This window comes from Melanotaenia boesemani, chromosome 16 (assembly GCF_017639745.1).
Source record: "Melanotaenia boesemani isolate fMelBoe1 chromosome 16, fMelBoe1.pri, whole genome shotgun sequence".
Classification (NCBI taxonomy): domain Eukaryota; kingdom Metazoa; phylum Chordata; class Actinopteri; order Atheriniformes; family Melanotaeniidae; genus Melanotaenia; species Melanotaenia boesemani.
The window spans coordinates 26,132,103-26,157,762 of record NC_055697.1 but is presented as its reverse complement, the minus strand read 5'-3'; the positions used below and the strand labels follow the sequence as shown (position 1 = coordinate 26,157,762).

General features: G+C 37.1%; 1 protein-coding gene across 1 annotated transcript in view; it reads right to left on the bottom strand.

The window, feature by feature from the left end:
* Nucleotides 1–25,660, bottom strand: part of peli1b (pellino E3 ubiquitin protein ligase 1b) — a 47,604-nt gene that overhangs the window by 8,629 nt on the left and 13,315 nt on the right. The window contains exons 2-4 of the mRNA XM_042010267.1: nucleotides 9,558–9,868; nucleotides 2,820–2,949; nucleotides 1,666–1,767 (exon numbers count right to left, since the gene is read on the bottom strand). Coding sequence (XP_041866201.1) covers nucleotides 1,666–1,767; nucleotides 2,820–2,949; nucleotides 9,558–9,640 — 315 coding nt within the window. The 5' untranslated portion in view covers nucleotides 9,641–9,868. The remainder of the gene's footprint in view (nucleotides 1–1,665; nucleotides 1,768–2,819; nucleotides 2,950–9,557; nucleotides 9,869–25,660) is intronic.

The window sequence follows — 25,660 nt, the reverse complement described above, 5'->3', positions numbered from 1 at the left end:
AACAATGAACATGATGACTTTGGAAAAATACTGTTTGAATGCCCTTAACAATGCAGCAAGAAAATCTTATCCACGGCTGACTACAACATTATATGTGCTCATGTTTAAAGCAAGAATATACAGAATATTCCTAAAAGAAGTACTGATAGACATATCACAATGACATCTGTACCTTGTTGTGTATTGTTGTGACTTGCTGAGGCACAATCAGATGCAAATTAGCTGCTTGGCCAACTCTGTTGCACATTTACATTTGTGCATTTATACTTATGTTCATTAACTCATTAATTAACCCCAATGTAATTCTTTTAATGTTTTATATAAAGCACTTTGAATTGTCTTGTATATGAAATGTGCTATACAAATAAATTTGCCTTGCCTTAATATGCAATATTATCCTTTTTAGATAATCAAATAAATCTGGATCATCCCTCCATCTTGGTGGTCATCTGCAAACACATTCATGCCACGTGTTTAAGTTCGTATGCCAGACTTTCAGAGGCATGTTTATTTGTGCTTTTTAGTGTAATTACTTTTAAAAACCTGGGCTGTACGATGTTGTGGTGGCCTCACAGAAAAAAGGTCGCTGGTTTGAGGCTCAGTTGGGGAGGGGTTTGAACAGTGGCCTTTCTGTGTGGAGTTTGCATGTTATCCCCGTGTATGCGTGAGTTATCTCCGGGTTCTCTAGCTTCCTCCCACCATCCAAATACATGCATGTTAGCCTAAATGGTTTCTTTAAATTCTCCCTAGGAGTGAGTGTGAGCTTAAACAGCTGTTTGTCTCTCCGTTGGCCCTGTGATGGACTGGCGATTTGTCCAGGGTGTACCCTGCTTCTCACCTGATGGGATAGATTCCAGCTTCCCTTTGACCCTGAATTGGAATAAGTGGTATAGAAAATAGATGAATATCGTACAAAAAAAATATCCCTCCATAAGCTTTATAGCTGACAGTTCCAGGACTGTGGTTGTTTCATCGACTGTTTCTGAGGTTAAAAAAATAATTCAGTCAGCAGTTTTAAGCGCTGAAACTTTTTCATTTGTGATAAAATTTTCAATAACACATATTCTGATATTTACAGATCTTATCAACCTCTCAAGTTCTCTTTACTATTACTCCAAAAGTATTCAAATAAACCTTGTGGTTGCAGAGATACACTAATTTTATTATAGGTATGCAATGTTTGAGCAGAAAAATAGGCACAGGCACAGCGTTAATGTTGACAAGTTATATGGAGGCCACAACTTGATCTACACTGGTTTCCATGTTTGCTTACATTTGATAAAAGACAGCGATTATTTCAGTACTTTGATGGTGAGAAATGGAAAAAAAAAATCTCTAATGTAATTTTGGTTCGTACTGCCACAATCAGGTTTAAATTAGTTTAAAGTATCTTCCATGAGCTGTTGAGCTGCTGAGAGTGGTGATTGGCAGGTCAAACCACAACAGAAAATGTCTTCTTCTAAGCAGCGTTGTGCACCTGTCCGAGTAACCACACGCTGTCTCTTACAGCTTGACGCTTTGATCTCACATTTTAAGCCCTCTGCAGAAACAGAGTCCAACCCCTGTTGAATCAGTAAATGCGAGTGTAGCTGTGAAGTGGAAAAATAAGGATTGTTAATCTGTTGTAAAACTCCAGGCTTGGTAAAAAAATGTGGAGCCTGTTACCTGGAACATGTCTATATTGCTGTCATGGGTGTACTCCACCACCACCGTCTGGGCTCGGGACAGAGTGTAAGAGATGCTGTGCTGGTCTTTGTTGCTTATGGCCTGGTGAGACAAAAAAAGAGAATAAATTATTATTAGTAAGGTAAACAGAAGCAGAAATGGTCTGAAATCAAACCAAAATTAGGCTAATTATGTTTTAATGGAAAAACTTCTCTGATATCTGCTCAGTGATCCTTATAGAGGACAATAGATTCACACAAGAAGGGTGAGGTGGATGAGATATTCAACAACGCAGTCACTAACTGAACTTAATGGCTTTATGGCTAGTAGAGACCACCCACAGGACAGAAAAGGACAATTACTCTTCCAGGTTCTTAAAATTACTGCAGGTTAAAGCTTGAGTTTGTGTGTGAGTGAGGTTGTAAAAGTGTGCCCACAGATAGCACATTAGCTACAGATTTAAAACTGTACAGTTCTCTGACCTTTTACCAGATTTCACAGGATTTCTGTGGACTCTGGTTACTGATGATGGAAACACATGAACATGTGTTTCCCAGGCAAGAAAACGCTCCGTTACCTTCCAGTGGACCACTCACATTTGTTTCTATCATAAAACTGTCAGCGTGTTCCAGTTAAATGCTGTGTAAAAACCTTTGTTCAAATACCTTTTAAAATCTCCACAAAGCCTTGTACCTGCTTGTTTTTGTTTTTCTGCGAATTCAGGGAAGCTAAGCTGAGCTTTTTCCTTCTTTCTGTCTTGTTGATAGGGTGTATGTGTGATTAATTGTGTGCTGGATTGTTATATCACAGAACAGAAAGCAGACTTTCTGCTTTCTGAGCCTGTGGCAGAGCAGCCAAATCCACTAAAGTGGATCCGTTTTATTTTATGTTGTCAGAAAAACAAATTTAAACTGGTCTTAAGGGAGCAAGGGAAGAATGCCATTTTTTTTTTCATACTGCCAAGTGTTATCGTTTATCATTGGACATTTATAAAAGCTACAATAGATCCATGAAACTACATCGGAGCACAAATTACCACTAAATTTTCAAGAAGAAAAGGCTTGAATCAGCTGTACATGAGGATTTGATGCTAGCTGAGGATTTTGAACAATACAGTATTGTGAGTTTGCGTGGGTTTTGTGTGTGTGTTTTACCTTGGCTGCTTGTGGAGAGCAGGCAACGTGAACTGTGCTGGGTTTCACCCCATTTGCCTTCGGCCGTTTGCAAAGTGCAAACCGGCTTTTACGACGGCCTCGGTCCCCATTGGGCAGAGAGCCATTGTACCTGCACATTCACACATGTGCATGCACACACAAACATAAACACACATGCAAACACAGAACAATAGGACATTATTGTCTACTTAGCTGTATAATACACTGGAAAAACAGTCATTGTCATTGTGGAAATTGCTTGAGGCATTTCAGTGCACTCTTTAAGTCTACCAGCACACACGCAGACACATTAACACACTGCAGCCTATACTTTTCATACATGCTGTTTAACAAAAGCAATCATGTCCATACAAACAACAAAGGCCTCTAAACATAACCCCAGAAAGGCAGAGGAAATAAACACACACAGAGACTCATTTAGTCTGATACACTACTGAGGAAGGGAGGATAAACAGAGGCGTTCCCTCCGACAGAATGGAGTCTCTGTGGCTCTGCTCTGTGCATGTCTGAAAGAGTGTGGTCCCAAAGAACAAAAATATTCTGAAAACATTCATTGTCGCTATCCCCTGACATGCTCCATCTAGTGAAGCTCACTGAATCATTTTCTGAATTTACAAAAGTGATATTCTTGCAAGCACCACCTTTGACTTCTCCACTATATTGTCACTATCACCCTAAATGAATGCACTTTGATAATTCAGAGAGAATCTAACCTAAGCTAGTCTAAGATTAAAGGCAGTGTTTACAGACACTTAGCACTGTCATGGTAATACTGGTCTTGTTACAACTGCTTTGAACAGGTGGCAGGATTATTATTCAGCATTTTTTTACAGAAATATTGTGGGTTTTCTCCAATCACTACATTTTACATAATGCTAAAATCATAATGAAATCAAATGAAATTGAAATGGCCATATGTCATTTTACAGAAGCCATTAAAAGTAGTTTGGATCAAAGTAAAGTCGTTGGAGCAGTGTTCTTAGACTTTAAAAAAGCTTTCAATACTGTCAACCACGAAGTACTTATGATAAAACTGAAACAACTAAATTTCTCCCAACAAGCGTTAAATTGGTTCAAATCTTATCTTGAATCTAGAAAGCAATGCGTTAAAATAAATAATATCAAATCTGCTACACAAAAATGTAACCTAGGTGTACCACAAGGGTCGATGCTGGGGCCTCTGCTCTTCTGCTTCTATGTAAATGATTTACCTAACATCTGCAAAAATGCTACCTGCCCACTGTATGCAGATGATAATATCATTTATGTAACAGCAGACAATCCTCAACAGGCTTCAGAATTACTAGCTAAGCAGTTGGTTGGAATATCTCAATGGCTGCAGGAAAACTGTCTAACTTTAAACTATACAGGAATTGTTTCAATGTGTTTTTCTTTAAAGAAAAAAACACAGAAAGAGTTTAAAGTATATATAGACCAAAGGGAAATTAAGGACGTTTCTGAGTTCAAATATCTTGGGGTAATTCTAGATTCTAAACTTAGGTTTGATGCTCATGTTAGGAAAATGTCCAAAACTATCAAGACTAATATAAACTGTTTCCATATGATAAGGCCCTATATATCTACCAAAGCAGCTCAAATGTATATGCATGCAATGATATTATCACATATGTCGTACTGCTCTATCATCAGGGGTCAGGCCTCAAAATCTGTCATTATGTCATTATATAAGCAAGCTCTAAAAGTATTTGATCAGAAACCAGCGAAGTGGCATTATTACCAAATTCTTAAAAAATACCACTTACTGAGTTTTGAAAATTTTCTTAATTTTTCTTTTGTGAAAACAATATTTAAGTGTATGAATGGTCTTGCCCCTGATGTGATTTGTCAGTTAATACACAAATATAATAATGAAGGCATGAGAACAAGAGCTGGAGTGAGTGGGAACTGTAGAGTCAAAAGGTGCAGAACCACTCTGGCACAATCATCGTTCTCAGTCAAAGGATCACAGTTATGGCACACTTTACCACAGGATATAAAGTCACTGTCAGACATGAGGCTCTTTTCTATAAAACTGAAGCACTGGCTGAAACAACAACACTGTGAACACTGAAAACCTAATTTGGACATTTTTCCTATCCATGTATTTTACTTTAAATGTAACTTGTAATTGGACTGTACTTTTACCTTTGTCGTTAATTTTTAACTCTGTTTATCTAGATCAAAAAGCCCAACCAGGGACGGGGGCTGTAAATTAGCCTTCGGCTAGAAGCCTTGTGTACACTGCATCTGTTACCTAATAGTAATGATAATGTTAAATTGTACTGTCCCTGCAAATATACATACATAAATACATAAATACATAAATAAATAAATAAATAAATAAATGTAATGTTTGTCTTTTTTAGAACTTCCAGTCATACATGATTGCCTAATGATTTTTAACTTTTCAAAAGCTTTCCACATACCCAGAATTTGGACTGATGCATACTACGCTGCACAGCAGCAACACCAAATGTAATGTAATGCAAGTAGCAAAAATATACCAGCACAAGAGTACTACTCATGCTGTGTAAGACCTCAGTACAGCTGATCCATGTCTTTGACCAATCAGGGTCTTGAAACGAACCCACCCTCTCTACCGAGTCCAGTAAAGACGGCACAGGCATGCTGTAAGGACGCCCAACCGACAGCTAAATGCTTCTCTGTGAGAGCAGAGCTGCAGGGATCAAACAACGCTGGGCGGGTTTGTACGTAACCATGGTGAGGGAACAGAGCCACAGCAACGTTTGGGCAGAGTAACCATGGCAAGAGTGTAACCATGGCAAAGTTTAGTCCGTATCCAGACAGAGGGCAGGGCAGTCTGCAGGAGACGGCTCACAGAGTTATAGGCAGTTCAAAACTATGTTCCCATGGGGAGCAGAGAAGTGTGCGTGCACATACATGCATCCAAATATTCCCAAAAGGAAAGTGGAAAGGCCAAAGGTTACCAACAAGTTAGTGTGTGTTCCTGATTGTGTGCATATTTGGACTGTTCATGCAGTAAGGTGGTTGAAACAAGAGTTAGGAAAAAAGTTAGTGTAAATGTGTAGAAACATAATGAATTCTTGATTTCCTACAGTTAAAAGTAATATGTGTATTTGCCTTTAAACACAAACAAACTGAAGTCTAGCGTGCAGCAACAAGCAACCATTTATATAGTAACCCAACAAAAACATAATGATACCGTCTGGGTAATTACTGCTGATGCCTGAGTCACCTGTTTGTTTGCTTGTTTACAGGTGGATTGCAAGGTTATTAAACAGAGGCTGATTTATAGGTGTTTATTTTCATGGATACAGTGCATGAAAAACAGATATTACAGTGACAAACGGATTTTACAATTAATCTTTGTGCCAAACAGAATTTTATGAATGTCAATAAAATCCATGTCCACTTGTTAATCTATATGTCACAGAAATAAACAATACTTTGCACTGCTGTACTTTGCAGTTTAAACCAAGCATATGAGAGGATTAATCTCACTCAGATAAAAAAAAAAAACATTTGCAAAACATCTGTGGGCATACAATTACTACGCAAATGTAGACAAATTGCATGCAGACAGATAGAGGTGGATTTGGATTGACGTGTATCCAGCTATGTCACACCTGTCTAAATGAAAAAAAAAAAACTACACGGACATTCGGTGTACTTGTTAAAAGACCCAACAGATGCTGCAGCTTTGCTACAGTACTGAACTTTTTCTACAGTAATGTGGATTGGAGTTAGTGGAGAGATCATCTGTAACACCATGAAATGGATTAATAGTTTCCACAATTAGTGTTTGTGAGGTTGTTTTTAATGACATAACTAGCAAAACAATAGATAGATCAACGAATGCGGTGAGTTTACTACAGCTAAGCCTCTGTGTCCCAACCAAAAACAAACCACAACTAAACGATCCAGCTATTGTGACAGTAGTGGTGTCCTCGCATGTTCACCACTCATCACCATGATCATGATTCTGTTTGTATTTTATTTGTTTTGTTTTGATTTTTTACAGTCGCTTTTCGTAATTTGGTTGAGGGTCACAAATGTTTCTAGCTTTGGAGTATGCTTTAATGAGTGGGTGCATGTGTTGTTTGTACTGTGCTAGTGTGGGCAAGGATGCATAGACATGCAATGCTGTATGTGGGCCGTTTCTGCTGATCAACAAAAGTGCTTGTAAAGACCTGGAAAAAGATAGCAAGCCAGCAAATATGTATTCAAATTATGTATAATTAGAGATTTTTTAAAAATTATTTAGCATATGTTTATAAAAAGATCATACTGCTGTGTAATGTGGTTACTGTTAGTTTGCTGTTTGCAACTATATTTAGCAACTTTTTAGAGAGGTTCAAGAGGTCCAATGGTCCCCTTTTCACATTTTAGATATAAGAAGTGCTACAAGTGCAAATTTACTCAGAACAAGTTGTTGTATTCAAACAATAAATATCTCTGCATCATTTAATGTTCTGGTTGCAGTGTCAGAGAAGTTAATAAAGTTGTTTTCATTCCTTAAGAAGGCTTCATATTGCAGACAGAACAGGTTAATAGAACAGGTTGTGACCACAGCCTTGTTTCACCTTCCTGTTGTAGGTCAAAGGACACAGGGCAGGATTCAGTGAACCCTTTAAACCCTTTAAAGATCAGCCTTGTAGCTTAGTGTGCAATTCCTCAAGTCATGAAGCAAAAAGGGCCCAGATTGACCTGTTAAAAAGGGTGGCCTGGGCTAGAATCAAAACCTACGAGCGGAAAAAGCACAGCAAACGGAAAACTTGGGTTCTCCCTTGTAATTGCATGTACTTGCATTTACTGCTTCAAGTGTTTTTTCCACTAGGGAAAATTTCCACGGTCATCTCCCTGACAATATTGTTCCAGTGCAACTCAGAACAACAAACTGTGAGTCAGCTGTGACTCCAACTGCGTGAGACATGAAAAATGTGTGTACTTGTAAGGAGTCTCTCTGCATTCCTCTGTGGAATAGGCTAGTATGGGAGCAAAGAGGAAGAGCCCTTTGGGAATAAACAGGAGCCAGACAGATAGAGGAAGTCTGTCATTGCTGGTTGTTACTCGGGAAACTGTGTGCAAGTGAGTGTGTGCATGTTGAAATATATGTCTTCTATGCTGAAGATGCAGCCTTTTCCTAAGGCTGACACAAATGTAAGACAATGTGCTTAAGATACATCAGCTGCTGATGCCAGTCCAAACTGAGCTCACCCTGCATTGTGGTTAATGTCCTCATTCACACTGTTCTAAGTGCATGACCCTGTGCAACTGGACAAAAATATCACCAGTGTTTATGCTGCTTTCTGGAAACACATTTCTTCTTCTCAAGCTTTCAACTTACTGTCATACATTATTTTTAGAAGATATCTGAAGGACAACAGACCCATGAAAAGGCCTCTTAAACCCAACTGAATTTATTCCTTTGGGGTACTTGGTCACTGCTCGCAATCAGGGATTTTTTTGTTTTGTTGTTTTAATCATTGATACTTTTTACTGTGCATCACAACTACAGTCAACCTGCAGAACACAAAAGCCATACACCATTCTCAGCTTTCGTCTCTGATCACATGACTTGCCCGTCGGCGATGTTTGTGGGTGGCAAATAGACAAACCAAGCTGGTGTATTGCTACCCGGTTTAGCTGCTACAGCTAGCTTTTCAGGTTAAAAAAAAAGAATAATGGTACATCCATGTGTGCCTTTGGATGTTCCAAACATCCGAAAAACGGGATTTTAATTTAAAGACTGCCTGAACGACAGGCTAAACGCATGCCATCAAACGAGATAACTGGAATCTATCAGAGAGCTCTCAGCTGTAAATTTCATGACTCTTCCTTGCACCAACATGCTTTGACTCAGAGATGCATCAGCTTTGACCGCAGTTGTGCTCTGCCTCTGATTCTTAAAAAGAAGGGAGTGATGTGCAACGAAGGCGACACAGTCACACCCTGAAAGGTGCTGTTCACTGCTTGAAAGGCAGTGTGAGAATGGCAGGGGTTACCACCAACAACTGTAACAACCATCCAACGATTATCAGCCATAACCAACAGACCACAACCAACACAGTAAATAATGACCAAAACAGAAAACGCACAACATAAAGTGGACAAGGAAATGGTCCAGATCTCTCCAGATGTATATAATCAACAATTGAAACAATGATGATGAAACATATTACTGCATGAAGTAACCTACGGCTGCCAGTAGAGCTCGGATTATCTCCCAGACTAAGCTACTGGTCAACAAATGTTCACAAAAATGGTAAGAAATCCCCCCATCATACTATTTGAGAGCCTTCAATAATTGCATCAAATGACACTTTTGTTCCATCACGAGTTTAATGCAAAAGATAAAAACTGATGTAAGACAGAGAACGGATTAATTGTTCTATAGTAGACTTCCTCTTTGTTGGAGTTTTGAAATAACCTACATGTTTATAGAATTATGGCAAATTATGAAAGATGCTAGATGCTAATCTCTAGATGAGCATCTAATTTATGACATCATCAAATCGTTACAAAGCACTTGATTTAAATTAGAGCATTTCAGCCTCCAGCTCCTCTGACCTGATCAGTATTAAGAACATAACAAGCAGATGGTGATTCTGACTCTTTAACTGTGTGTTGTTTTTTTTAAGTAAATATTAATACATTTACTGATGCAAACCGCTGACTAACGTAGTCACACTACATTCTTTGTACGTGGTGATGAGTTGGTTTGTTGTTGCCTACCCCAGCACAATTAGCTCTCCATACTTGACTGGCACTTTGGTGGAGGTGGTGGTGGAGATGTTTTCCTGCTCCGGGGAATACATTGGACACTGCTGACTGAAGTTTGGAGGAGGCGGTGAGGAACAAAGGGTGAGGCCCAACAGGGTGATGGGAGGGCAGGAAGGGGACAGGAGGGGAAGGGAGAGGGGGAAGGTGCTGATCAACTGGAGTACAGGGGAAAGGAGGAGATGGATGGGGAGGGGTCAGCTGAGCCTCAGCTCCACCCTTTCATGGCTCATCTGTTCGTCTCTCCCAGTGCTGCTTGTCTTGCCCTGCAGGTTGGCAAAGAAAGGATTAAACCAAAGATTAGTGTGTTTACTCAAGTTGACCTAAAAAGAAGAGACATGCTTAGAAATTCAAAATATTCAGTTTCAGACATGTACACAATACTCACAAACTTATAAGCTCCCTCACTTTAAATCATTAATTCCTTTTAAAGTTGAATACAGTGATAAAAGTTTTTGTTGAATGATGAGAAACGAAAACCTAACTGAAATAGTCTGGTAGTATTCTGATGTTGATTATGCCATGTTGGCTCACCAACCTCTTAAATGCCGTATAAGGTCACCAGAATCAATGTGGGCATCTTGGATAGGCAGAAAATGGAAACATGGATCCATGGTTTTTCAATATGCAAGGATTTAAGGCTGCAAGGTGCAAGTACTGCTAACATTGGATGACAAACATGTAGGAAAGAAACATTTTACAAGACAGGTGCTTTGGTAAATTAAGATTTAAAATGCTTTAAAATGTGAAAAACTACAGATCCCCTCATCCCTCTCTGCTGTGCTCCAGCTCTGCCTGATAAGCACCTCCCTGCAGAGTAGCAACGTGTTCATAAACAAGCTTGTTACAGCCATTTTGTAGAGCTGACGTCCGTAGAGGAAAGGCAACTCTTTAAAAGGGATGGGATTTTATTTTGATGTGCTATCCATGTGAGGAAAGCATGGATCATACCATTATGTGAAAGAAGAAAGGGGGTAGACTCTAAGAAGACAGCAAATGTAGTAATAAAGATCAGGTTCAGAGAAAAATTAGTCACAATCTTTAGACTCTGGCCTTCATTTATTTGATTTGTTTGTTGTGGTTTTGTTTTCAGTTCATTCAAAAGGTTGACTTTTATTTTTACAGAAAAATGCATACAAATTTGGCTTTTATGAAAAAACTGAATAGAATATTGCTACCAGCATACAAATCATTCATCATGGCTACATTAGGCTAAAATACAATCTATGAGTGATACAAAATGACGAGCAACTTGGGAACCGAAAGAGCTGAATCTTTGAAAAGACTTGAATTTCACATAAATACTTGCAGTCTTGTAAATGTAAATAAAGCTGCAGTCATGCATGTAACCACAGTAGGAATGGCAGTGACTAGTTAGAAAATCCTCCTGATCGACTTCATTAAGACATGAACATAAGGAAGAACCAGTCGAGCCCAATTCCTTCCAAGATTTTGTGTACTGTGTTTTACTGCTGTGACTTAGTGGCTAATTTAGGAAATAAGACAAAAAGTCAGTTTACCATATTCCACTTTAATATTATTAACTACATTTACCTAAATTCTGATTAGTCATAACCCTTTAATAGTTCAGTTTTAATAGTAATCATATAAAACAAATTAAATACAAGAAAAAGGCAGGAAAAAAATACTAGAATAAAATGAAAGTATATAAGTATATAAGAAATAATATAATATAAATACAGAATTAAGAGTAAATAAAGTTAAATAAATTGATAAGATCTAAAGAAATAAAATAAAGGCCAGAGGTAGTCTGTCACAAATTTGCAACAATAGACATCAAGGGGTTCATTTCTATTTCTATTACTGTTTGACCCTGGTACAGCTTTGTGTCTGACAAACCTTAAAATATCTATTCAAATATGCATCTGGATCTATTCTACATATATTTTTATGTTCACATATATATGTATTTATTCATTATTTTATTACTACTATTAACTTTTCTTCCCTCATTATTTTAAAGTTTATTTGATATTTTTTTACTCTTTAACTTTTTACTATTTTCCAGTGTTTTCCTTATCGGGATCCTCCATGCCAGGGGCTATGCCTCAGTCTGCAGGGATGCTGCTGCGGTGATCACCCTTGTCTGGGTGGATGCAGGTTGCCATGTAGGACCAAGCCGGCCATGATTTGGGTGGTTCTTGTGGTGGCGGCATCTGTGGTCATGGATTCTTTCTAGATATCGCTTCCTCACTGCAGCATCTAGCCTGATATTAGGGATTGGAGTTTGTTTATGTAAAATGGGATTGGTGGGTGGCCTTTTGTTTGTTTTATCTGTATGAGTGTTTAAGAGAAAATGAATGATTAAGTGTCTTTTTTAATTTGGTTAGATAATATGATTGGGAGGACTTATTTTGATTTTTTTTTTTTTATGTAGAAAATTATTTAATTTGATATTTAATTATTGTGTAAAGCACTTTGTGCTACTCTCTGGTATGGAAAGTGCTATATAAATAAAATTTAATTTGATATGATTTCCATGACATTGATGTGTCATAGAATAATTATTTCATTTAACCACAACCTCAAGCAAAATTCCCACCCAATAAAATTACACTCAATAAAAACCCTTCTTTTAAGTGGAAGGTAGATTTTGGTCTGTAAGCCCCCTAAGAATAAAAAATACAAGCAAACTACTCATTAAAATGCAACCACCCAATTGTGGTTTGTAAACCAGCAAAAGGGTGGAATTTAGTTCTTGTATGACAACTTATACAGGCTGGTCCAAGGCTTTATACTGGAAGGTATGGGACCTCTGGCTATAATGAATGCACAAAAGGATTAAATACTTTTAACTGTGAAAATTTTAATGCAGAAACAAATCCATCACTATAAGCCCAACACAGCTACATTTTGATATTTGAAAAAAAAAAAATGTTTGGACAGATTCATTTAATCCTCTCATGTTGTTTTCTTGCTGAGTGAGGTGGGTGGCTACAGTTTTTTTTAGTCATCCTCTGAAGTAAGCATTAAAACACAACTTCATACATATGCAGAAAGTCACACAAAACGGGACGTGTGAGAAAAGAGGGCATGGAAAGGACTTCCTGTTAACAACACACTGAAACAGTTTATCGTGGGTTTAAATCATGAACTTTCTGATATATCTTCACCACTCTTACGCTCACTAGTAAAAACTAAATGAATAAATAAAAAAGCAGAATATATTGTACGTAGCACAAGCTGTCTTTCCAAATAATAACGTCATCACTTCACTTCCAGGCAATGTGCTCCATTTGAAGCTGAACATATCTCATACCATACCCAGAGTGCCTATTTGCTAAGAGAATACAAACCACACATGAATAAAGTGTGGGACGTAAAGTGTTTTGATGATGAGTGAGGGTGGGTGGCGGCAGGAAGGCTGATATAGTCCCACCAGACTGAGTGGGATAAGTTCATGCAGGGGCCTTCCAAGTATAATTTTAAATATATAATATCAGACAAAAGCATTACTGAGAACAGACTCAATGCATTAGTTGTATGAGTATTTGTGTATATCAAAAATGGAAAATAAACTCTGTATTTCAGTCATGTATTTAAGTAATTTATGTAATGCATTAAACTATCATCAATACCACCTCTGTTGTAGACATCTAGAAAACACTTGAAAATGTCCCCAGTTCAAAGACTAGCCTGTCTGAATACATGCAGCCATACTTTTATCCAAAGTAACTTAACAGCAATCAAGCCTTAGTACAGTAAGAAGAATCCCCAGCATTAGGCACTGAATCTATTTAAAGAACAGTGTACGAGGAGAACACGTTAAGTGCAAACTAAGTGTGAGTTAGGCATGTTAGAGGTGTTAGATGAGGTGTTACTGGAATAGAAATGTTCAGGAGAGTTCAGGAGAACACAGAGAAGGACACCCTAAAGATTATGAGGAAACATACATGCAAACTTCCATGACAGCATCTATTCCACTGATTTCTAAATAGAAACTAAAGCAGAGCTTTACTCTATAGTTTAAGACAAGCATCCAGTACAGTAATTTATCAGAGACTGAGATCTTTGAGAGTGTGCTTAGCAAAGATTGCTCCATGACGATATATAAAGCACCCATAACATGTAAATTTAAATATCTAAGCAATGTGTAAATATAAGCAGACATTTTTAAATAATATGGTTTAAAAGAAATAAATATGGCTGTACAAACTCACCAGAGGTTGATTTTATGCAGCTGTGTTCAAAGTGTAATCATTTTTGTCGCTGGACTCACTCATCATGTAATATTCTTTACCTTATCACCAGGACACTGTATGAGGATTTCCCATCTTTGCTTTATATGTTCAGACATAACGCATTTCTACTGAAATTAGATTAGGTGGTCCCATGATCACACCTACACTTCTTTGCAATACACTGTAGGTGTGTCAGTTCGCTTACTGACACAGGAAGTAACAGGGTCTTTACACAACCCACGGCTTTGTTTTTAGGGGCCAGTTGTTATGCAATCTGACTGAATGTTGAGTTTTACTTGGTTTTGTGCTGAAAAGTCTTGACTTGTACATAATCTGATGAAGATAAAGCTCACAGCAACAAGGAACAATAGGAGGAGAACACAGTAGATTATGTTCACGCTTCTTCTGTTTATAATGTATTAACATAGTTTAGACAGATGGTGAAAAATGCATTTGGAAATGTTTATTTGTAAGAAAGTGCAAGGTGCAGAATGACTGGTGTTCATCTATTCAACAATCTTAAAATACCAGAGAGTAGACAAAACATGCACCAGATGTAGTTTCAGAACTGTCTTTATCTGCATATATGAACAAGCCAAGATGCAGGTAAGGCATGCATCTCCTATGACCATACCAAGACAAGCATTTCAAACTGCAGTATGCTTCAAAAACGACATAATACAGATAGTAAAAAAGATGTTAACTTGGCTAATGACTTCAGATAAAACCTGCCTGCTAGCTGACAGCCTGCAATTATGCAAACTGCTTCACAGCTTCACAGCAGGTAGTGTGAAGAGGTAACACTGACTCTTAACTCAAATCTCACTTCCAGAATGTGATCTATTGTTACTGCACACTGACACTAATGATAATTATTAACTACAATCTAAATACTTACACAACAGATGGAGAACACAGAGATAACCCCAGAGATCAACCTATATAAGTTTAATATATTAATTTTGATCGTTCAACAAGTTACCGACATCCTGAATTCAGCAGGTGGTGGGAATAACTGCAAATCCTCCCTGACAGCAGATACTACATGAAACTACATATAAGCCCTGAGGCCCACCTGCTCCCCACACAAGATGGGTTAATCCAACTAACCCCAACTTACACATGCATGTGGCATAATTACAGTATGTGCAACACAATGTGTTGAACTGTGTGCATATCAAGTCGTTGCTGCATATGCACACTCTTATGTGCACAAAGTCAGTAATATCGAGAGAATCGTTGGCTACCTTGCCAGAAATGGATTTTTCCGTATGAATTCAGACACTCAAGGAAAGAAAGAAAAATAGGTCCGGGTGCTGTGGGTTGTGTCCAGAATGCTAAATTATCTTTCTGTCTCAGAGCTGCTGAGAGGTCAACAACTCACAAACAATTGAATTAACACTTGACCTAGCAGTAATTTCACCAATTTAGAGACTGATCCTTCTTTTTAAAACATGACAGTAAATACTGAATTACTGTATGACTTTCTGGAGAGAATTATCCCACAGGTGATGTTTACACATGTACTTTACAGCAGGATACACAGTATTTGCTGGAGATGCTTTCCTGCAGCTGGAAAAACTACAGCTACAAATATATAAATACAAATAAAGGAGATGCAGAACACAATGCTAACAGTGCGTTATGTAAATAACTTTTTGTTTCCATCACACTGAGAATGGCAGATTCAGTTCCTTTATATTGGATGTCTCCACTGTATCCACAAAGCAATAGGTGTAGCAGCAGAAAAGAGAATGAAGTCAAAACTCATCAGCATGCACAGTTGCTAGCATGTTGCTAGCAGCAAACACTTCAGTCCAATTTATCTGCTGTATTTACACTTTAGTGCACTCTCATCATCCTAAACCTGAGAAAAATGTTAAAAACTTCATATCTAGTGTTTTTAGTTTGCAGGAATGTTTAGCTCAGTGTAGAAACTATTTGGGATGTAACAGAAAAAGCTCAGTTAAACAACACATTACCATAAAACAGTTCTTAATGTTTGATTTGGAAAAATAATCAAATCCCTAGAACTGTTTGTTCTAAAGCATCTAAGTAATGTCTGAGAGTAAACGGCATCTTTAAAAGAAAAAAAATGTAAATCGACTGATGCTAAAAGATTTTCTTACGTCTTTATTTAGTTTGAATTGAAACAGCCCATGTCATTTATTGATCTAATTGAATCATTAAATTTAATTATTGTTCATTAAGGGAGCTGAAGACTAGAAAGTGGGATTTTTATTTATTTATTGCATGTGACATCCACAGTACAAATGTCTTACATGTATGGATGTGTATAGAGTTTCTTAAGTGTGTGCCTGACTAAGCTGTTGGTCAGACAGCAGCTCAGAATGACACAGCCCGATGTGGCGGCATGCCAACTGCTGCTTAGCTACCGAGACACACAGCACTATAACAAAGGCCCTGAGCTCAGTAAGGCTGACTTTGCTGGCTGGGGTCACGGATTATAGCAGTGTGCTGCTGACAGCACAAACGCCAACTTCACAAAGACCATCAAACTTTACAGCAATGATGACATGGATGACACCTGTCATTCTCACTAGCCACCAACAGAACTTATCACATGACAAAAATACTGATATACACCCAGACAGGAGGCAACATAAACACATCTCTTCATGTCAAAACGGAAACAAGATCACAGCTGCACTTCTTTATCTGAATGCATCTTCAACTTAACAACAGCAAAACATGTTAAACTGTCCTATTTAGCATAAGGACGAAAAGCAACACATAGAGCAGCCTCACCTGATGAAAGGGAGATTTTCTACAGGGTTGAATCCAACATAGGCTCTCCGGTTGAGTTAAATGACAAGTAGTGTTTGAAAAGGCTAGTATTATGGTAAGTTAGACTGTGACACACTTTCAGGATCACAAACAAAGTAACCAGAAGCTGTGTGTGCTTCTCTGCTGGGAGCCAAAAATGGGTCAGTAGATACACCCACAGGGTAATTGACAAAGAGGAATGTAGCCCGAATAATGGTTAAAATATTGGTCCATGTGAAAATTTAGCTTTAGCTAATAATTCTAAATCGTCTACCTAAACACCATTCGACTTAAGAGTGAATATTTTGCTCAGTAGCGAGAATAAGTTAATTTGACCTGTATAAAAACAGCTGGATCATATACACCAAAATGAGACAACATATTGCAAAAAAAAAAAAAAAAGGCAGTTAATAGTGCTGATACAGCTAATCATGAACAGCACAACAAATACACATTCCAACTAATGCCAGACACTTAACCCTTACAGGTCTTTATTAACGTTTTTATTTTTCGTAAGAAAAGGTTTATATGGAAAAGATTTTTTATTTTTATTTTAGATCAACAGAACACCAGGTACAAATTTCCTATCCTTACAGGTCATTGGAGGACAAAAAAGTCCTCTCCCAAATATTGATATATAAAGATTACGGAAACACTAATTATTGAAATTATTTAACCCTTTAAATGCAAATCTGATTACATGGTGTCACTGTTTCCACATAAAATTAGTTATTTTCAATATAATACATGTTGGGAAGCAGGGTTGATTTATATTCTACTTTTTGAAAATCAGTCCATATATATATATATATATATATATATATATACATAATTTTTTTTTTTTTTTTTTTTTTTTTTTTTTTTTTTTTGGAAGATAACTTTATTGTCCTTCAAGGACTCAAGGGTGCAGTAAATTTTAAATCTGACACTAACAAAGCAACAAAATTATGGTTTGTTTATAATTTTTAGTATATTTAAAGACTAATATGAAAAAAAAAATTTGAGAAGAAAAACTGGCTCCTAAACATGTATTACATGATGAATAACTATATATGTATATATATATATATGTATATATATATATATATATATATATATATATATATATATATATGTGTGTGTGTATATATATATATATATATATATATATATATATATATATAAATATTTAAACATATAAAGCATAAAAGCTGAACGCTGCCTCTCCATGTTTAGTTCTGACTCAGGGAGCAAAAAGTCGATTTGACCCTGATGACCTGAGGGATCTGGTTGGTTCATAATTAAATCAGAAGATCCCCTGAATGGATTTTGGTCCTTTATAAATTAGCAAAATTTTGAAGTCAATTCTTTGACAGACAGGAAGCCAGTGTAAAGATCTGACAACATTTATATATAAGCAAAGTAAATTCAGGAACAAATCTGGAAAAAAAAGAAAAGAAAAAAGACTGAGACATTTTTAAAATACAATGAAATATTAAATAAATTAATAACAATTAATAAAGGGAGATAAATAATAAATAATTAATGTAAAAAATAAATACATAAATAAGAGTGAGTAAAAGCAAATAGATAATTAAAATAAATCAATCTGATAACAACATATAAACAAAAGCCAGATATAAACAAAAACATGCTGTTTGTTACAAACAGCATCAAACAAATAACTAAAACAACTTTAAATTGTACATAAAGATAAACATAGGAAAAGTGAAAGCCCAATAAATTAAATGCCATTGGTATTATGCATTAATCCAGTGCCTTCAAACATTTATTGGTCATCACAGGTTAAAAACTAAACTTTAACTTTGACATGTTTGTTGGAACATTTGCACATAAACCGGTCATACATTCCCTCAACAGAACCAGATGGACACAAAGAGGAGAGATCCACTGCCTCCTATGTGGTGTAACATCTTCATTACTGGAAAGTGGTAATAATATCCTCCTGGCAAAGTGGGTCGTCAGATCAATAAATAATTAAAGATGCTTGGAAAAAAAGTGAAGAAGGGATGACTTGATTCTGGCTTTCTGAACATGCAAAGCAATTAAATATGAAACACAACAGTGGCTGTTTGAACATACAAAATAGTGGACATGTTTTTTATGTGAAATGGTATTTATAATTAGAGCACTGAGAGTTTTACGAATTATGGTCTGAAAACAAATTTGTCTTACTTCAGTCATCTATTTTTTTTTATTACATGTCAGCAAATTCACCATTCCTCTCAACAAATGTGTTTAGAAACTTGCTGGTTATGTTTTCACTCGATAACACTCAAAAAGCGACTCATATTCTGCCTGCTGGGCTAAAATTTGGTATCAGTGCAAGCTGAAAGTGGATGACAGTTTTGTTAAAGTGAGCATGTGTGTGTAAAAGTGAGAAGTCTAAAGGAAAAAATAGGCTCATCTCATAACTTGTGGCTGCTGTGATCTCTGTCAAAGCCTTTCATGAAGAAGATCATCAGGCATCTAATCATCCCGGTATTACTGCCTCTCACCACATCCTCAAACACTGCGGCTTTTAGGCATCTTGCACCTTTCATGTTCCCGATGAGCGTCATGCAAACACGAGGCGATGAGCTCCCTGGCTGTTTCATGCTGAGCAGCAGAATCACATGCTCTTCAAAAGCTTGCAGCAACAATTTTCCAAAAACAGTCTATCTCTACCTTTCCCTCCTCTTCAGTCTTTTCATCTGTCTTCCTTGACTATCAGTTGAACCCATTATCACATGAGGTAGATGAAACGAGAACTATACCTTCTTTTTCTTATCTCTACACAAAACTGATGTGTGAACATAAGGTCATTCTTGAGTTATCGCCTCCCTTTCACAGCGTAATGATCAGTTCTAGAAAGCAGTGCCAAAGCCGACTCTGGAATCAAAGAACACAAAGCTAAGTCTGCTGTTAAGGAAATAATGGACCAAAAGGGATTTTAAGATGTATCATTGACTTGTCTTTGTTACCGGACAGTGCTCATGAGATTATGTTGGAAGCAGAAACCAGCACCGGCAAACACAGAACATGCTGTAGGGAGTTCACCTGGAGGTTCATGTGTCCTTGAAAGCAAACATCTGCTCTTGCTTGGGCAAGACTAAAGCGATCACTGCATGAACAGTAATGGAAATAAAGACAAGAGTGATGCACAGCAGCATTTTAGAAATGTCCCTGCAGATATCTTTAAGAGTAAAGTGAGCAGAGGGTGGACTCATATTGTGATTTTATTTTTAACAAGAAAAAAATCAGTCTTATTTTCACTGTCTCAGACTTCTATTAATTTGTTAATTATATATCTTGGACACAACTATCAGAAAAGGTCAGAAATGTGAATTTTAAGGCTTTAAAAGTACCATGATTCAGCATTTAGCAGTGATAGCCTCCTTAGAGGAGCTGCCTTGCCTTTTGAAAAATTAAACAATTTAAAGAAATAAATTTTTCTGTGTTTCAGAGGATTTGGGACCTCTATATCTGAAATTATGACATTCAGTTAGGTGTTCAGATTTTTAATAAAGGTATGTGACACTAGAAAGGTTGTACTCTTTCTTTCTATATCACCACCTTACTTCAACTTCAAATTATGCTGCATTCACTGTACCTCAGAAGTAAGAAGTTGAAACTGTGTTTTTGCTTTGCTGTTATCAAATCTTATGTTATATAGTTCACTTAGTAAAGAAATAAAAAGGTTTATCATGCACCACCAAAATTTCTGTTTTCTATCCCAACAAGGAAATATTTTGTAATTGTTTTTCAATTTTCTTTGCCAGCTGGACGTTAGAATTTACAGTTTGTCATTGAATGTATCATCAGTTAAGCACTAGTGTCTGAAAACAAACATCAGTGAAATTATAGCCACATAAGAACCAGCTCTTCACCATTCATCAGGCACTCATTAAATACTTGGAAACTTAAATTTTCAACTATAGAAAAGAGTGTAAAAAAGAGAATTATGGGAGGATATTACATTACTTTAAAAGTCTGATACTTTTTTCTGAAATAAGTTATACAGTAAGTGGTCAGTGGACAGTTTTTTCTCATTTTTATGCTTAAGACTTTTCTTATTGAAGTAACTGGGAAGTAGCCTGATCTGTGATGATAATGTGGAGAACTTAGTCTGTTTCTGTAAGCCCAGACCAGTGGAAAGGCGGATACAAACGCAGGTAGCAGTTTAAGTAGTTTTAATCCAGCAGAGTCAGAGGAAACCAGTAGAGGAACATGGAAACAAGTGTACACAATGACTAATGTGAACTGAGGGTTTAAGTAGCAGGGTGGACAGGTGTTACTCATGAGACTGATGATGATTGCGCACAGGTAGAATCCAAGATGGCAGAAGCAGAGGAATCATGGGTATTGTAGTCAGAACCGATAATAAGTAGCTAGGGGAAGATTTGGCTGGTTCAACATGACTTGCAAGGCCGTGGTTCAAAGAGGAATCCAGAGTCTACCAACTGCCCATGGTCCAACTACAGTTCAAGATTTAAGATTTAAGGAATTTATTTCTTCACGTAGGAATGTTTGTGCAGTTGCTTAGTCAGATAAAGACACAAAACAGACACATAGCTCTAAAGACCTTAAGAGACACGCACACACGCACACATATATATATATATATATCTGAAGAGACCTCTGTGGAATGCAGCATCATGACTCAAGAAGTACTAGTGATGGGTCTGATGACACTGACCTTTCTTGCAATACTTAGCATTGATATTGTCATTATACCAACAAAAATTATCCTGTCCACTATGATTTTAATTGCACATTCATTTCTGGTATTTCATAGGCATTCATTGTTACATTGGTTTTGATTTAGAGTTTGCCTATAAAGAACATTTGGTTTGCAAACTACAAAATCATCAGAAATGAATGGTGGTGCGTTCTTCTTCATTGCAGCGCCACCTACACAAATTTGACCTTTACACAAGAGTGATCAGAAGGAAATCTGTTCGTTAAGTACCAGCACGTTCTGGAGGAACACACAACACCATCTGTTGAGAAAACAAAAAAGAAAAAAAGATAAAGAGGATAACTTTTACAACTGGGTAATGATCCCAGATGACCTTAAGGGCTGTAAGATGAAGGTTTTGTCTTGTCCTTCACAGCCACTGATTTGTTTTTGGAATTTTCCAAACAGAAAATAAATAACATTTCATACCTGATGGCCCACAGAGGAGGGAAGAAAAGCCCTCAAAAATGAAGAAATCAGGTCACAATGAGAATTTATACATATTAGTCAAGTGTTTTCTGTAAATTAAACTTCTAAAACATGAACCTGTAACCCCACTGAATTTAGTACTTTAAATAAAAAAAAATAAAGGTTGTACATCAAGTTAAGAGTAAACAAAAAAGGTACGAATTTTCAGCTAATTGACCTCCCGTTGCTAGGAATCCGCCTGACTTCGCCTCTTCACAAAAGCTTTCTCTGTCAAATTTCCACTCAAACCAAGGAGCTGCAACCCACTTGACCCATGTCCTGTTTGTAAAGTGGGATAAGTCGGGTTGTTCAGCGGAAGAAAAAAAGTCATATCCATGTGCTTAAATTCACAGCCTTAAGGAAACAAGCTTTCAAGAAAAACAGGTGACTGCTGCTGCTGTGGGGAAAAGGGCACTTGGGAAGCACAGCTGTGAACTTAACAGCTGAATTCATAGTATGGCATGCATTTATAATAAATCTTATTTACAATAACTACATGCAACTGCTATGATGCACTATTATGTACTTCTATAATGAAAACATAACACAGTGTATTTGTTTTTCCAAGATGAGAGGCTGCATACTCATGCAGTTAGAATATTAGAGTAAAAATTCCATTTTTGCTAAAATTTTGCAGCAATGAATACCACCTTTTAGACCTTTAATAACTGAAAGGTGATTATAAATTCTGTTTGACCTACAGGCTATTTAAAACCTAAACTAAAGGCTTGACCATTAACATATGAACCTAGAATATCTTCAATCAAACATTTTTCACTGAGAGGTCCTCCATGTGAGGTGAGCCAGTCCCACGTCAATGCCTCAAATCAGAAACTTCAACTTCCTGCAACAACAGCTGCTCGGTGGGAAAGCCAACTAGTCAGCAAGTTCTCAGGCAGTCAGAAACAAAACTTTAAATGTCCGCTCTTTGCCACATTATGATTTCTCATTCAGAAAACAGGATTCCGGTTTGCCCGCAAGACCTGAATGTGCCCAGTTTAAGTTTGTGGATGAGTGGTGCTACCTCTGGGCAGAGCTGACATGTTTGTTTATTTTACAGCTTTAAATAAATTGTTAGCTACATCTTTTCAGATTCACAGACTGAGCCATGCCAGATGGTCTTTTCTAAAACTAGCTGGTGTTCAAAGTATTAATATCTGTAAAATCAGGTCAGAGTGTCATTAACCAATAAGAGAATGAAACCCACAGCAAGCTGTAGCCAAATGCTAAACATAATGTAGGGTTTGGTGTAGATGCAAGAGTGAAAAAAAGTACATTTGGTAAAAAAAAAAAAAAAAAAAGAGCTTTACAGATTTTGATATCAGACATCTGTTTAATGGCGTAAATTAAATGGCTTCCTACAGTTTCTTGGAATAGCTTTCATTGTTTTTCCAAATGATGACTAAAATGGAGCATTATGCACCACATAGTCCTTAAGGGCTGCAGGGTCTGACCATAAACCTCATTCTCAGTGTTGGTCTAAAAGGCAGCTTCATCTGAACAACACTCAATAACAAGTCAAATCATGTGCTATGATTTATGGTTAAGTATTTAGGAGATTTCCGTTTGAGAGTGGGAGGCTGTGTGTGAATGTGTGTGTGTGCATACAAAGAGAGTATTTATAATACAATGCATGTGTGTGAGGATTTGTGTGGGTGCAAGCTTGATTTCAGACGCTCTGGTTCTGGCCTCTGTGTATAGTTGCATGGCTGGGTCAGGGGAGAGGGATTGGTTTGCACACCCTGAAAACTAGATATTTGATGACTCGAAAACTGATCTGTGAGGAGAGGAGGAGAGTGAACTGGTAAACCTGATGCCAGATACTCCTTTTTTTTATTTTTCATTCTGTTTCCTTGGTTTAATTAGTCTAATCTATGATATCTCAGTCACATTGGACATGAAAGGAGAAAGGGGTGTCCTTCAAGACTTCACTTTTTTTTTTTTTTTTCCTCTGAGCATGTTTTGTTTTTGTTTTTATTGTTCTCGATGTAGAGAGGATATGCACCAAGTCTTTTCATATAGAAAATATCAGAACTTTTCAGGGCACCAGTGTCTTCACCGTAACTTCTTTCCAAGCAACCATGAGTGGAATGTTATACCCTGGCAACCAAGAAAACACAGGAGAAACGATTCTGGCTGTGTTCATCATACATCGGTTGGGGTGATATTACTTGTCTGACAGGATTAATCACAACAAAGAGCTCATTTGTAGGAGCAGACACTTAATATTTCTAGAGAATCTTATTATTACAAGTCATAACCTTGCTGTGAGCTAGTAATAAATTGTATGAGAGCACTATTTAGAAGAGCCACACCTCTCCTGAGTTCCATGCCAGCAGTTCTTTAAGGGTCCATTCACTGGTGCTATTTGGTCTGGTTTAAACAAACCCTGGTCCACTTCCACAGAAAGTATGGCTCATTTAAAGCTGTGCGGACCAAAGAAGTGATCTCTGGTCAGCTTGAGATCTTAGATCACTTACAATTCAACCCTGGTGTGGTTTGCTTGCATTGTAAGCCATAGAGAGGAAATGAAGTAGGATGCATAATAGTGCATCATGTTGGATACTTAATGCCTCTCCTGCTCATACTGGATGGATTCTGGTGAAAGCAGCATTAGGCATGAACACTAAAGTAAAAATAAAAGCCCTAAGACTGAATAAATTGATTGTTGCTCCATTGTGTTCTAGCTGTTTTCGTCCTGACCGATCAATGAGACAGATTTTTTTCTTCCTTCTTCTTAATCAGTGGTTGTTTTAAGGAATATCATCCCTAACGAGCAGTTGTAGTAATGAAGTGACATTGTCCAGATAGCCTGTGCAAAGTGCAATGTGAGGACAAACCAAACCCCCCAAAATTGCTGCATTTTTCATTGTTATATGTCCAATCGAACCGAGTACCCCTGACTGTTGTGGTGTGAATGCAAACATAAATGTGGACACAGAGAAAGAAAAACAGCAAGACAGAAAGATACTTAATCGAACCAGTGATCAAAACTGTTTTTTACACATTAATTTTCCTGAAGAGCCATATTTAGTCCACTCTCACTGGGTTCACTCTCATTTTGGTCAATTAAAGAACAATATTCCCAATATAAGAAAAACAATGACAAAATGTAATAAATGTACTCTACTTGTGTAATATAGGTTCCTGTGTCTCAAGCCTTTGTTTAACTAATGCAGCTAATCAAAATTATTATTAAACTGGCCCCATTTGACTAACATGATATATAGGTATGATTATTCTAAATAATCTGTCTCTTTTCATCTTTATTCACGTTTAATAACTGATAGATGAAACATACAGGAACGTCATATTTCCACAATGTTTCTCACCTTATGATTGAACCAAATGATTAGCTGATAGGTTACACCTTTCCAATAACACCATCCTGTCAGCAACGCTGTTGCATCATCAGCTGATAATTAATTTGGACATACCTTAAAAGCATGTTTTGTTTTTAATTTTTTTCTGAATTTGTTTCTAATAAATGGTTCTTATTCTTATATAGGTTTTAAAAAGCAATGCCAAGACGAGACAACTAAATCTTCCATTACAATAATTTGTAAACTAAAATTCAATAATCATGGCAGTATTAGGCCAAATTAGGAACATGCAAATGGGATCCAGAGTCTCTGCATGTGTGAAATGTTTTACTGTATAAACAGTAACCCTGCCTGTAATATAACACATTTTATGGCTGCTTCAAGACACAACTGATTAACCTCTCATTTGCGTTGAGGAAATAGATTTCGTTTACCAACACTGTGGTTTTAAAAACTAAACAGATCTTCAAATGTACTACTGGTTACCTTCCAAACTGGCTGGATGAAAGCACACCCTTGGAGACAAAATCTCAAGTCTCTGGCAAATGACAAGTGCTA